At 35.8% G+C, this 15,678-nt stretch overlaps 1 protein-coding gene across 1 annotated transcript in view; it reads right to left on the bottom strand.

The window, feature by feature from the left end:
* Nucleotides 1-1,978: 1,978 nt before the first annotated feature.
* The window catches only part of LOC134841266 (interaptin-like), a 32,723-nt gene continuing 19,023 nt past the window's right edge, over nucleotides 1,979-15,678 (bottom strand). Inside the window, exons 6-7 of the mRNA XM_063857139.1 lie at nucleotides 11,115-12,795; nucleotides 1,979-4,267 (exon numbers count right to left, since the gene is read on the bottom strand). Coding sequence (XP_063713209.1) covers nucleotides 3,590-4,267; nucleotides 11,115-12,795 — 2,359 coding nt within the window. The 3' untranslated portion in view covers nucleotides 1,979-3,589. The remainder of the gene's footprint in view (nucleotides 4,268-11,114; nucleotides 12,796-15,678) is intronic.

Here is a 15,678-nt window from a genome sequence, read left to right as displayed (position 1 = left end):
TAAACTTGTAAAAAAAGTTTTTTAGAGTATATTTCACGAGCTGCAAAAAGGAGATGATCACTTGACGACATTCCAACTTCAGAGTTGCACTTCTATTGGTTTTACTTCCCGCAGTTTCATTTTCTCTGAATATAAAGTATGGAGTTGACAATGAAGAAAAGGAATCCCTTGAATCAGAACAATGGCCATCTCGATGTCAAATTCTACATTCCTGTCCATTTCACTTGACACTTCTCTAAGAAAAGTCAATCCTTTATCTCGCTACTCGGACGATTGTGAGCGTGTAGTGAGAATGCACTTAGTCCGTTTCTGGATTATGAAATCTACTCCCTACTATCATTTTTTTGCACATCACTTCGATCGCTCTGGGTTCACCATAATCCATCATCATCATATGTGTTTCGCAGGCACAGATAAGCAACTCTCTCACGAACTCAGAAAACACTCCCGTATGAAAATACTCAGAATTTTAAAACTTCTTGAGACCCGGAAGTTTAAATTATTTGTTGAAATACTTTTCTGTAAAATTTTCAAAACTAACCAATCATAACTCATGACTAAATCTTACTTTATATTTGTAAACCTGAAACCCAAGTAGTTCACAGAATTAAGAACAAAAATTTCAATCAGTGATTTTCTTCTCTCCTGTAGCTTCCTAATAAACCAGTATATCGCTATATCTATTGAGACTAGGAAATTCAAGAGTAATGTTAGGATTGGTATTCGACTAAGGAGTTGCATGAACTTATCCGGCCGAAAATAGATAGTGTGACTAACAGACGGTGTGACCTATCCGAAGTTACTCTATGAGAAGGCCCACCCGGACCTAAACTCAAGTGGTCCTTTTTAGACTTTAAAATCTATGAGCTCATAGTTCTCTATTTTTTTAATTTTCATGACTCCAAAACTTTGGAGCGAACTCAATTGGTGTCCAGGAAACTGAAATAATTCGTGCCAAATTGAACGGTGTCCCGCGAAATCAAAAATGTCGAGTGCGTACATTTATCGAATACCAAGGCCAATAATGAACATCGTTTGAATTAAGAAGTCAAAAATGGGCACCGTTTGACCGTTTCAGTCGAATCATAAATCAAACAGCTCAGTCCAGTTAGCAAGCTTGTTGTTTTGTACCGCTTGCATGAGATCTTAGTTTGCTATATGTGAACAGTATTGGTAGACAACGAACTAACGCAGGCTATGTTCAGACTATATGTTCGATTAAGCTCAATTTTTGCCAAAGCACCATGTGGAAAAAAACCTTGAGACTTTCTGGAAGTCTTTTTTTTTTGTTTATTTTGCAAGTCATTAATTGCTTTTTGTCGGTTAATTTGTTACTGAATTCAAGAAAAAAGATTTACCAGTGTTTATTGTGATATAGTGTCCCTTCGGATGGCTGTGGACAGCTATATCGTTGTTTGTTGTTAATGTTGTAAGCTGTTCGAATATTAATTAGCGCTACTGGCTATCAATTGTTATTGATTGTTTCCATAATTTATATGTCTCGAGCGGTTAAGACTTATCTTGCTTTTAAGGACGCAGGATTCAGTTCTTAACTTCTGGGATATCGCTAGTCGATCGACGCAAGTTAGAGCATGATTGTAATATTTTATTCTGTTCAAGTCTACCCAATTGATTAGTAGCTCGGTATAAATCTCCTATAGTTGGTATTAATTACCATCAATATTTACATAGTTAAATAAATATAAATGTATGAACTTCATTTCATTAACAAGGTTAATTATGTAATCTAATATAGCATAAGAATGCATGACGTCATGTAGTGATGTCACACTACCTCACAAGAAGAAATCTTCCCGGGTGGTTTTCAGTTTTTGACTGTTTACAGTTAAAATAATTAAGTTTAAAATCGACTATCAGATTGACAAAATATATACTGCTACAGGAAAATGAGTAATTGAACTATCAAGTTATCACAAAAAATAATTAACATTCATTGGTTTAGAAGCACAGGTTATTACTTCAATTTACATTATGTGAAAGAGAATTCAATTGAGTTTAAATGGGAAATATTTTAATGGGGATAGGAAGCCACATTGAGTCGGGTTAAGAGAGTTAAGTGATAGATGATAGGGTCAATTTGATGATACCATGATATTGTCAGTTATCAACTGTAACTAAATTTGCACGGCAAGTACTGTAGTGTCGTGTAGCAAACTATTGTTCGTCGTTTCGTCGTTTTTCTCTTCTTTCGTTGATTGTTACTAGTCATTTCTTTTGTTCCATTGGTGCTCGAATTAGTTGTTAACTTGTCAAATGAGGTGACTTCAGTCTTTTCGTGGCCTCTTCAATTGCGAATAGATGTCCAACAATTTAACAGTTATCTGTTTTGTCGAATTTTTCACTTTTTGTTGAAGTTGACAGTTTATAAAGCTATTTGTACTTTGTTGTACGTGCTTAAAAGTTGCCACTGTGTGTTTCATATATCATCTGATTGTTAAGAAGTATTGTCATCTTCTTCTTTTGGGTATTTTTTGCCTCTGGTGGCCTGACACCCTGACAGGCAATGATACACTTCTTTTTGTGTGAAGTCAGAATTCCACTTTTTTAACGATGCTTTTTGCTTTTTGGCCACCAACGTCTCATGATGCGGAATCTGTCTTTTTCAATTGGTTTCTTCTGCTGTCGCTGCACTTCACTCATATTGGCTGTTCCAGTACTTTGCTGGTTCGACTGAGCAAAATTAAGCGTCAGACAGAATGATAAAGGATGGATTCCCCTCTTTTTTCAAAGTTTTTGAAGATTTTTGGTCCGGTCGTATCTTTTAAGACTCTAAGAAACTGTTCAGTTTGCTTGACAGCCTGTCAGGATTGTCTCAACGGTTGCAGTGGGTGATTTCTGGCGGTATCTTAGCTTTTGAGTTCGGATTTTCAGCGAATAATTCCGTCGATTTTATTTTTCGTTTTTTCCTATCTTATTACATAGGAGTTTCGCGAAATAATGTACCTTTCCCAATTTTGATCTGCTAGTGAGCTGACTTCGTACACGTGTTCCTAGGGTGCTGGAATGAGGATCCACAGTGAAAGTTCGAGTAGTTATTTCTTGAAATTTTTGAGGGATCAAAAATTTGTGTTATACCTAATGTTTATACATGGGGTGGTGCGGTTGATTTTTCGTATCTCGAGATGTACACATTTCCTCCTCCGCCAGGCTTCAGGATCCTCCTCATTGGTGGTTCTGGGATATCGCTAGTCGATCGACGCAAGTTAGAGCATGATTGTAATATTTTATTCTGTTCAAGTCTACCCAATTGATTAGTAGCTCGGTATAAATCTCCTATGGTTGGTATTAATTACCATCAATATTTACATAGTTAAATAAATATAAATGTATGAACTTCATTTCATTAACAAGGTTAATTATGTAATCTAATATAGCATAAGAATGCATGACGTCATGTAGTGATGTCACATTTATTTTCAGAAAAAGACATAAACTTCTATAGAACATGGAATCTTTCCGTGCAAAACTATCACAAACTCCTCAAAATTAAACTATCATCAATTCGTACAAAGTGAATGAAATATGAACAATTTATCATGCTGCAATATTGATGGTGTTTTTTAAATCTTCAATTGTCGATGGCGCCTTTCATCATTTTCATGATCATCATAGTGACACGTAAGGTTTCTTCTAATTCGATATTCTGCGATTTCAATCTTTCGTTTTCAGCTAGCTTGTCATGAATGGAAGAATCACGATTTTGAATTTCGAACTTCAATTTAGCCATATCTTGTTGAAGAAGCGCCAGTTTTTCATTAAATGCCGCTTCAAGCGTTTCCATGGCAACTTTAGCTTGTTTTTCCAACTCCGATTTTTCTTCCTCGCTCCGTTCCAGTTGTTTTATTGCTAAATTTTTACTTTCGCCGAACTGCAATTTATCGAGTTTGAGGCTTCGAATTTCGTCGAGAAGCTTCTCGTGTGTTTGTTCCGATTGCCGAACTTGTTCGTTGAGTCGCTCGTTGACCAATCGCATTTCGCGTCGTTTCGTTTCCAAGTCAGTTTCCTTTCGTTCGAACTCGGCTCGAATATTTTCAACTTCCGTCTTCAGTTGCTTGATTTCATTATCTTTTGAGCTCCAAGATAGTTCGTTTTGGGTTTGCAATTCGATTTCGAGTCGCTGCTTCTCTCGTCTTAATTGATCTTCGTTCATCCGCAAATTCTGGATCGTTTCTTCAAGTTGGAACCTCTCGTTCTGTAGTTTGAGGTTCCATTCTCGTTTGCTTTCTACCTCTAGCTTTTGAAGTTGCTGAAACACGTTTATGAAACAAGATTTATGATAGAAGTTGCTAGAACTCAAGTTTCATCAAGTTACAATCAGAAAAAGTTAAAACCATCCTTCTACTTTTCCATCCCCATAGCCGATATGACTGAGTTGGGGGATTGAGGAAGATGATAATTGCTCCGACTTTCGTAACGAAAGTAACGGAATATTTGTGCTCGGGGTGTTTTTTTTCTTCAGACAAATTTCGACTTTTTAACTAGCCATTTTGACGGATTTTTTATCATTCAAAAGGTATTGTTGTCCTGAGCTCGAATTTTTAAAAAATTATATTTCACCTGTGCTCATTTTTCGGAAAGTTATGAGGGTTTCAGTTTCAACATTGCCAGATTAACGCGTAAGCGAAAATTTAATCCGTCTTAGAGATCGTTCCAAATTGGTTGAAGGGGGGGGGGCGTTCAACAGTGCCGAAGTACAACAGTGCCGAAACTAAAAATGTGTTCAACAGTGCCGAAAATTGATGATATTTGAAAATTTTGGATTCTGTTTGTGAACTGTTGGCAGCAATTTTGCGTGAATTGGAGCGAAATCGAGAAGAAAAAAAAAGAATTTGCTGAGTTAATTGTTTGTTCCGAAAAATATCTGACGGGGTGTAGCGATTAGCATGTGTGCCTTTTAGCATGCGATAACTGTTTTGATTGGGTGTGCATTTAGATGAAAATAAAATTAGCCTAAAATTTTAATTAGTTTCGAAAACCACTTTATTTGTTTGGGAACAAAAAATTATTTAAATAAATTAAAATTGCGGCTAAGTGCACTCTCATAAAAAAAATTGCAAATATGAGTGAGCAAAACGTGAAAAGCGAATCTTCTAATTGCATTCTTTTATATGGGCATGCTGATGGCACACATGCTAATAGGCTGGCTCCCATAACTGACGCCGCGCGGAGTAACTTTTGTTTGTTTAATAAGCGGCATCAATTAAAAGCTAAATGTCTTTTCAACTTCAATCCATTTGAATTGAATTAATTACTTGTCAGGGGGGAGGGTTCTCACGCTGGAGGGACCGAATGCTGGAAAAATTTCAACCAATCAAAATCGCTAACCGTTCCTATTGGCTAAATTTCTTTCTCCCAAAATCGAAGTCAATATTAACAGAAAAGGATAATATAATGAAAATACTAGATGCAGATATAATAGGTGCAAATAAGATAAAACTAGTTTTTTGTTTTCCCTTTTTTTATAATTCGGTATCCTAAAAATATTAAAATTGTTCCCATCTGCCTTCGATCCGGTATGAATTTCATTCAACTGCTTATTATATAATTGGTCAAAATTAACACTAATGGCCTGGATTTGTTTGCTGACTTTGAGATTTTCGCGATTTCGTTGAGATTTTTTAATACTCAATTCTGATTGGCTGAAAATAAGCCAAAATAATTTTCAAGCATTCGGTCCCTCCAGCATACGGGAGGCCACCCTTGTCAGTGATTTTGGACGAAGAAAAACAGGGTGGAATTCTTCATAGGCGAAGGACCGAATTGGCGAAAATGAGAATCAACCAATTAGATTTCAGTATTTCAAAATTTGGAAAGAAAGCGTGAAAATCTCAAAAAAGTAAACATTTCCAAGGACTTAATATTATTTCGGCCGAATAAAAAAACGGCAGAAATACGCAAAACTTTCAAATTGTCAATGACCGCCGGCGATTCGAAAAAAAGTATATTTCAAGGGTTTCGTTATTAAAGAAGCAAAACATTGCTTCAGTTATTTTCTTTTATTTGACCGGCAATTGCTTTATTTTAATATTTGACTTTCGACTGTTTTTGTTTTCAGTCTTTCGCCTATGAGTTTTTCGCCCATTCGGTCTTTCGCCCATGAGAATAGCCCCCGAAAAACAGTATTGAAAATAATTTTCGGCACAGTTGTACTTCGGCACTGTTGTACTGCCCCGTTGAAGCAAGCTCATTTGCCATAGTTGATTTGATTTTAACTAGGAGCGAAATCTTCCTATTTGTACTTTATATGACGTGTAGGGTGATGATTTTCCCAAAAAAAAATCAAACTTAAAAAAATCCGTTTTAATTTATTACTTTGGATCTACTTAACAATCTCCACCCCTTTCAAGAAAGGGGGGGGGGAGAGATTGTTAAGTAGATCAAAATGGTTGATTTTTTGACCAATCACAATGCAGTAAAATTAGAATTTTCATTTTTGATTGGACAAAAAATGCCTCAAAATTTTGCAGCCTGTTAACTAACAAAACTCCGAACATTTTTAGGAGATTTCATTGGCTAATACTTTTACTCTCATTGAATTAATAAACAACAAAAGTCCGACTACTACAGGGATTCGATCCCCTCGCCAATCTTTGGTATGTTTTATGATGTTCATTTTCGGCCGAAAAACCCTAAAACTTTTCAATATATCCTAATTTTAAAGGGGAGCACGCGCTGAAAAACGCCATTTTTTGTCAACACTTTTCATAAAATCCCAAAAACGGCGTTTTGGTTTGGTTTTTTAAACATTTTTTTGCCCCAAACCCCCCCCCCCCCCCCCTCTAGAAAATCATCCTAGATCCGCTCCTGCATTAACATTATAATCGATTATACTTTCGGTTGGGGAACCTTAATTTGGGCACTAAGTTTAGGGGCTCTTTATAGTTTTTTTGTTGGCCGGGGGGCATGGTGAGGTAAATGTGGGTAGGGGAAGGGGGTAATTGGGAGTAGGGGAAGGAAGAATGATGGGACTAAGGGTGTTGGGGTGGGGTAGAGAAAGGGGGCACATAAGAAAACAATGTTTTTAAGTAAGTTTGTAGGATCTCTTTAATTATCCCCCCCCCAATGGTACCTAGCAACGAATATCTCCCCCTCCCCCCTATTAAGAAATGGGTAAGGGCGGTAGAAGTGGGAGAGGAGAGTAAATGTGAAGTAGATCCAAAAATTCGGCTATCCGGGAACGAATTTCTTTTTCGGCTATCCGGGAACAAACTTGTTTTTCGGCTATCCTAAAGTTTTCGAGTTCAAAACCGCTCGCGCCCGTGGGTCTTTTTGCTTAATCCGACCAAAAATCAAAACTGCAACAACTTAAACTATAACTATTTTGCTTCAATCTGATTGGCTAAAATTAGCGAATCAGATTTTATCACCATCTCACAGTATTTTGTTCACAATTTTCAGTCGAAATATAAATAAACCGATTTGACCTAAAATGAGGATATTTTTGTAAATTACTCAAAATCATTTCAAATACGCTCCAGAAAATTACCCAGATAAGAAAAAACACAGAAAACAGCTCCAGGGAAAAAAATGACCAGCTTCATATCTGCTCAAAACTCGGCCTTGGTAGAAGTCGGCATACGAATAAAGGGTGCCGGACATCAAGCCGACGGGACTTCAGGCCGAATCGTAAAATTAGGGACTTCAAGCCGAAAATTTTCTCATTAAGTCATGAAATAAGATTAATTTGAACACTTTTCTGAAGATTTTCTCATTTTCATGATCTTTAGTCGGTATTTATTACCGTTTTCATAAAATTTAAACCTCCAAATGATGTTTGGGAAAATTGAAAAATAAAACACGGTGGAAGGCAACTTTCTTGTTTATAATTAATGCATTTCAAAAACCGGCTGATATTATTAACGGATGTCAATCCTAAGTGATTCATTGTCATAAATAACGCTTATTATGGACTACTAAACTAGCGTAAGATTTTGAAAAGCAACGTTGTACAGATGAAAAAATATTGATTTGAGGTGCTTGTAAAGGTTAATTTTCGGCCTGAAGTCCCTTCGGCTTGAAGTCCCGTCGGCTTGTTGTCCTAGACCCACGAATAAAGTATTAAAGGGTTACGAATAAAGATCGCAGTTGTATTAACGAAATTAACATGTGCAATCACTATGGTGGCCAGTCAATAAGCAGAATGGTCTAAGAGCAGAATGGGTACAAGAGCAGAAAAACATTACTTTTTACAAGCTAATTGGTAAATTAAGTGTAATTGTCAATATTACCAAAGAAACGAATATGAACAGTTTGAGTAATTCAATCAAGAGTTTAAGAAAATCAATCAAAAAACTTAATGAAATTATTTAATTCACGCATAATTTATTCATTTTCTAGGTATTTGTGACGATGCTAATAATTGTTTCATCAATTAGCCCGTAAGAACCAATAAAAGTCAATATTTTTCTGTTTTTATGCTGTTGGACCATTCCGCTTATTGCTCCGCCTCCTATCAGAATGTACTTCTTAGCATTTATACATTGAATATTACAAAATCGCGAGATGAGGAAACTTGGGCGGAATAAGTAAAACAACCCGCGCTCGTACCATCACTTTACTACTTAATCGTAAATTTCGGATTCAATTGATTATCTACTCGAACTTTGAAAATTACCCCTCTTCAGCTGAAAAGAGGAGTCTTAAAAATCAGCTTCTCGCGCCCTGGTACAGGTAGCATCCACACATTAACGAAGCTCGGAGGCCCAATAGCAAGCCAAAGCGATCTTCAGTGAATACCCAATACTGCAGGAATTAATCCTCTGCAGCAAGTAGCGCTATCGACGGACACGAGAAGAGTGAGGGGTTAGAGAGACAGTGAGAAGTACGGACCGACGGTCGGTGCCGCACATTTCAATTTTGGGGAAGATATAAAGTTAATAATCAACTTGAATGAAGAACAGAGAAAGTATTACCACATTTTAATTCAGGAGTGTTTTCGCATCCTGGCGCTAATGCGTGGTGAAAATAATTTGAGATGAGAGCGAATTATGAATTGCATTTGTTATACACAAAACGTGCGCAAAATATTGACAAAAAAAAGATTGACAAAAAAGCGAGACAATGTAAAGAAAATCAAATTAGAAACAAAAAGATAGATCAGAGACTGCGCGTTGAACATAGTGTTCTAATAGCAGATACCAAACGATCTAGTCTATCAGTTATAAGCGCTTTGCAGGGCTTTTTAAAAATTAATTGAGATCAAAACAATTAAATTGCAGTTAATTGGATGTTCAGCAATTAATTATCAAATAACTGAAAAAAACAAAAGTTAAACTGCAATTAATTGCAATTATCAATGAAAAGTTCAGATGTCGCTATCGAGACTGTCCACGGTTGACTCGTTCCAGAATCTGTGATTGACTTTGAGGAAAAGTTGCATTTCGAGATTTATTGGTAGTAGACTTTTGCGAAGATCGTTGTAGGCGTATCCAGCTACGCTAAAAAAACGGTTCTTTAAATTAGTCCAGCCAGTGCCTTTCTTCTGCAATAACTTTCTTCCACATTTACACTTCCATTCGTTTTCCTCCAACGCCGTGAAGTATTTATGCACAATTTGTTCGTTATTCCGTGGCATGATGCTGATGGATGATTCACAAAACAAAGTGAATTTTGCATCAACAGCGACGAAAATCCAATAATTAAATCTGAAAGCAACTCTCTATGACGGCCAATTACATCAACCGCCAGATGTAATTCGTTGCTCAACAACCAACGCTTAACAAACGAACTTGCTTCTGTTCAACAACAATTAATTGCAATTAATTGCAGTTAACTGGGCATGAGAAAATTTTAATTGAAATAATTGCATGCCCAACAATTAGTTAAAAATTCAATTAATTGCAATTAATTTAAAATTCAATTAATTTTTGAAAAGCCCTGGCGCTTTGGCTCTTTTCTAGTTTCCCCCCTTTGATTTTTTCAGAAATTTAAAATATGAAAATCTACTTGAAATGATTTTTCTTGTTAAATTGCATTTCTACAAGTGAACAAGAGGTGAACAAGTTTCTACAACATTTACAACATGCAAAAAACCATGTGAACCAGTTTTGAACAGCTTTATTTTGTAATTTTACGAGGGTGGTAGGAACTGGGAAAGAGCCAGCGCTTAATTTGAAATATATGACTTGGTATCAGCTCAGCGGTGTTTTGGATTTTGATTATCCTGCCAAGAGCCATGGTTAGTAGTGTGTCGAGGATTGGAACGGATAGTAACCATCCGCCGAGACATCCATATTATCTGAGTTTAAGTAAAAAATATACAAGACTGCTCGTATCAGGGCGAGGCCCTGAATATTCCGACTGCCTTTTAAGGTCTATGGAGCAGTAATAACATGAAAAATTGAATTAAAAAAAATATATATATTTTTTTAAGTTTGAGATTTTTGCGAAAATCATCCCCCCACACGCCATATAAAGTACAAAGTGATAGATTTTGCTCGTAAATGAATTATGGCAAATAAACTTCCTTCAACCAATTTGGAACCATTTATACGACGGATTAAATCTCCGCTTACGCGTTAATAGCGCGAAAAATATTTTGTGGTCTCCATCAAAAAATGCTACTCATACAATTTCCATATATGGAAATTGTATGATAAGCATTTTTTGACAAAAGTTTTTCTTTTGTAGCTGGTACGATACACCTAATTTTTTGCCAGAAACAAGAAAAAAGTTCTTCGAAATTTCGATGACACCATTTTAGCAAAGTTTATCAAACTTGTATGATTAGTAATTTTTCAAAGACCTAGTTTATAGAATTGAATGGCTAGCATTTTTGGTCTATGGGGGTCAACCCGGGGTGCCAAATTGGCCAAAATGGCAATCTTTAAACCCTCATAACTTTACGAACGAAAAATAATCACAGGTGAAAAATATCTTTTCAAATTTAAGCCCGGACAACAATACCTTTTGAATGATATTAAAAAATTCAGTCAAAAGGCTAGTTAAAAAGTCGAAAATTGTCTGAAGAAAAAAAACAACCCGAAAGTCGGAACAAAAATCAGTGCGAGGCTTTATTGAATGCCATTAGTTAATTAACTCTCTCTATTTAGTTTGTGTGGGTTTTGTTTGGCCTGTATTCAAATATTATTTACCTGATTGAGATCTTCTTTATCGTCAAGAAGTCCCTTTATCTCTTTCCTCTGGTTGGCCGTTTGATTCTCAAGGTCACCGATTCTCCTCTCTGATTGGTCCAAATTTCGCCGATGATCATCAGCTACTATTCTCATCGCCCTTTCTTTTTCGTCGATAGTTTGTTGTTTTTGACTCGCTAAAGTAGAAACTTCGGCTTTCAAAGATTTAATTTCTTTTTTCAGCTCTGATAATTTTCCCGATTCCTGTTTAAGAGCGTCAAATTCTTTTAACTGCGTTGAGAGTTTTTCTTCGGCTAATTGTAGTTTCCCCGTGAAAGCCGATTTTTCATTCGAAAACTGAATTTTCAGTTCATTGATTTCGGCAAGGTAATTTTGTTTGTTGTCTTTAATGATTGTATGTAGCTTATTTTCTTCCTTTTCAAAGTGAACTGTTGCCGCGTTCAGCTGATCTTTCGTCCGCGCCAAATCATCAGAAGTTTTTTCAAGTTTTTGACCCAAAACTCGTTTCTCCTGTGAAAAATTGAATGCGTTTTCCCTCAGCTGATCGGAAAGTTTTTGAACTTGAGACTCACTTGTTTTTCGAAGTTTTTCTAACTCGTCTTTCAAATTTCTAATTTTTTCATTCTTTTGCTGCTCAATGTTCAGCATTTGAGATCGGAGGTCTGCAACTTCTCTATCCTTTGAATTTTTCATTTCATCGATTTTTCCTCGCTGGCTATTTTGTTCATGTTCGAACTTTTTCCTCCAGTATTCTTTATCATTTTCCAATTTCTCCAATTTCGAAAGCGATAGCTGTTGTTCTTTTCCGAAATCATTTTCAAGTTTCTGCAAGCTTCTCATCAAGTTGTTGCATTCCGTTTCTTTTTCGACGAATTTTCGCTGAAATTCGCGGACTACCGAGTCGTTGTTTTTCGAATACTGCTCTTTAACTCGGCTCAGCTCTTCGTACAATTCTCGCTCTTTGCTTTTGAAGCCATTTGTGAGATCCAAGATTCTTTGCGAGTTTCTGTTTTCTTGACGTTCTTTTTCAAGCTCGATTCCTTGGGTCAGGTCTGTATTCTGCTTTTGAAGCCTTCTAAGCTCGTCTTGCCAGGAAGACTCATTTTTCATTGCCTTTTCTTTCATTTCTTGAATTACATTTTCACATTTTTCGATCTCTTTTCTGAGCAAAACTACAGTTTCGCTGTTTGAGCTATTTTTCAAGTTTTCTTTTTTCAAATCTTCAAGATTGTCGATGGAATGTTTCAATTCTGCTTTCAAATCTGAAATTTGGTCCTCTTTTTTCTTCAACTCTCGATTCAAGTTTTCAGTAAACTGGTTCTGAGTTTTCTTTATTTCGGTCGCATGAAACATTTTCAAATTGACACTTTCAGTTTTGAGTTTAGTTTCAGTTTCGTCTAAAAGTTTCTTCAATCGACTGATCTCTTCGCTATTACGTAATGATTCTTTCTTGGAAATTTCCATGATTGAGTCTCGTTCTTCTCTCAGTTTGTTCACGTCTTTCTCCTTTGTGTTTACCTCTTTCTCCATCGTGTTTAGCTCTCGTTGAGCTCGTTTCAAGTCGTCTTCTAAGCCATGTGACTTTCGTTCACTTTCGCTTTTCATGTACTCCAATTCGGATTTTTCCCTCAATATGAACTGAAGTCGTTCTTTTGTGCTTTCAAGCTCCCGGCGAAGTTCTCTGAAATACCAATGCTCCCGGTAACCAATCAAACTAGAACCATGACATATGTCAAAGTTATCCGACAGCAAATCAAAAGTTTGGGGAAAAGGCCTCGCATTCGACATATTAAGAAAAAAAACATAGACAGAAGACAGTTGGAAAAATTCATCAAAAATATCATCGAAATGAACCCCATGATTTGAACCCAAAGATTTTTTGATGCCACGATTTTTCTGAAACTTTCAACTTTTGATTATCAAAAAAATATCGCCTGGGAGATTTTTGAATTTTCGAATTGAATTATGATGCCGTTTTTAATTTTTTCATAATATTAACATAATGTGAGAAAACTGGAACAATAAATATTCAAATCAGTTTTTGAAACTACGCCCCTTCGAGTTTTTACGTGCCATTTAATCTTATGTTATACGAAAGCAGAACTTACCTTCCTTTTAGCAAATATAGTTGATTTGAATTTAAAAACTGAGCTAAAGCTGCACTTAGCTAATACAAGTGAAAAAATTTCACCACGTAGCTTCAAAAAGGAGTTAAAGAGCTAAAAAAAAAGAAGAAAAACTAATGAAATTTGAAAGATAAATAACAACTACGGGAATTGAACCTCAGTTCTCGAATATCAAGTTTCCCAGTTGAATGCCCAACACAATTGTACCTTAGACTACTGTAGATACCATAGACAAGCAAAAAAAGCAAAAAAGGCTTCAAAATGCACAAAAATAAATGCATGTAGTAGTTTGGAATAAAAGGTAACCAAACTAACTTTGCGTGCAATTGGAAAGTATGAAGCAAAATTGTGTTTAAATAATGCATTTCAAAAAATTTGCGAAAAAAACAGCTGTAAAATTTTTGAAAAAAAAAGTTTTATTACCGTACCGTTGTGTGAAACAAATAATTTTCTTTTCTTGGGTTTGACTTGATGAATTAAACATGCATCAACTGTGTTAACTTATAAGTAATCAAATGCCTCTAAAAATCCAATTCAGTTTTCTGTATCAAAAAGTTTCCATCAATCATATCACTATTATTTGAGACTTAGGTTAGAAAAACAAAAAGTAGCCTTGTAGTATCGCACAACGCTACGCATGTGTGAAAACAGAGAACAGTCGTGTGGAAACTTGTCATTGAAAGCAAAGAACCAGAAAAATAAAACAGGCCCGAAAGCAAGGAACCAGAAAAAGTTTTCCAGAAAAAATTTTTGAAAAAGTTTCAACTATCGAATTTAACAGAAAAAATACATGACCTTCAGACTGTTCGAACTTAAGAAACAATTTTTTATTGATTTTTTTTTTCGTAGAACGCAACAAAATAGCGAAAATTGGTTCAAATTTTTTTTAGGCCGGGAATTTTGAAATTACATCGCGGTTTTCAATTTTTCGATCTTTTTAATTTTGTTTTTTGAACAAGGAAAGGATTTGAATTAAAAATTTGAGCATGAACTAATCATAACTTTTTCCTGAAAAAATGAAAATTTTTCATTACGACCTAGATCAAATAAGTGTCCTCAGTATGCTCGTTGACACTGAAAAATCAAAACCAAGACCGCAAAATGGCTGATGTTTTAACTAGTTTAATTCACAAAATACAATTTTCAACCTTGTTTCAGTCACAGTCACAAAAAAAACTATTTGAGGTCAATAATCTAAATTGAGTTGAGGACATAATTTGAATCAATATCGGTAATTTTAAGTTAAATTCAGCAAAAGTTGGGTTTAAACGTTCAAAAAAACTAGAATTTAGCAACGAATCAAATGCAAAGTAGTCGCTGAAAAATAATCATGTTTGCTTCAAATGCGTCATTTCACAAAATATCACATACTTTTCAACCAGTCTTACTTCGAGGAAAGTTATTGTTCCTTTTTTGACGATGCGTTTTTAATGCCACCCAGTACATATAAGTGTCTTTGCTACGTTCATTGAAACTTAAGAAAAGTAATCATTTTATGATAACGTGCTGTGATATGCCTTGCGATATCGATTGAAAACAAGTTGTAATTCAATACTGTATTTTGGATATTGAATTTAGGTTTTCTGTCTCTTTTGTTTTGTTGTTGTACTGAGAAATAGATCATTGTTAAGAACTCTGATCTCTCGCTTAATCTCAGTGTCATCACTTACGTATGACCTTGAGCATACCATAAAATAATGATTGAGCACCAAAGGTTAGCTGTACATACGTATATAAATACTGCTACTGCAGTAGCGGTATGACACACCCCCCTCGGTGGAAGAAATAAATTATACAACATCAGTAGGATAATTTATTTAAAAAGAGTTTAATTTACTCAGTTCAAAAGGAAGTCTCTTTGGAGAAGTGACGAGTTTGGATTACGTAATTTTTCAGTTTTCCTCCAGCTCTATTTCCCAACTCGGGTTCCAATCTACTCCCTCGTCTAAAGTAAGCGTATCCGAATTTTCGCATAAACAGATGTCTTTCGAGTCGTCGCACTTTCGATTCCAATGGTCTGTGATCCCGATCTTTGAAATCTCTCAGTTGATTTCTGTATTCCTTAAATGTCTCCTTTAAAAGACCTCCTCCTGTAAGGTTTTCTGATATTTCTTTGATTGAATGCTTTATCGGATCTCCGAATCGTTTGGGTTCTTTGTTTTTCGTTTGTCTAGAACTTCGTCTAATACCTGACTCTTCCGTACTTGATTCGTCCGAAAATCCTTGTGGTGGTTCGAAGTTTGTGTCCAATTCCGAGCTCTGTTGAGGATTTTCTCGAAGTTCATCCGCAACTCGCTGCACTCCTCTTTTTAGCAATTGGTCCGCGTACTTCTCCCATTCGGACGGTGCCAAATTGCGATTGTGAAATGTGTCAACTATATCTTCTAGAGGAGTGTGAGAATCAATGCATTTCAGTTTCGGACGCTGTTTTGCTTTCG

Source organism: Symsagittifera roscoffensis, chromosome 3 (assembly GCF_963678635.1).
Source record: "Symsagittifera roscoffensis chromosome 3, txSymRosc1.1, whole genome shotgun sequence".
Classification (NCBI taxonomy): domain Eukaryota; kingdom Metazoa; phylum Xenacoelomorpha; order Acoela; family Convolutidae; genus Symsagittifera; species Symsagittifera roscoffensis.
Note: the sequence above shows the minus strand (reverse complement) of the source record. Positions and strands in the feature narration are given on the sequence as shown.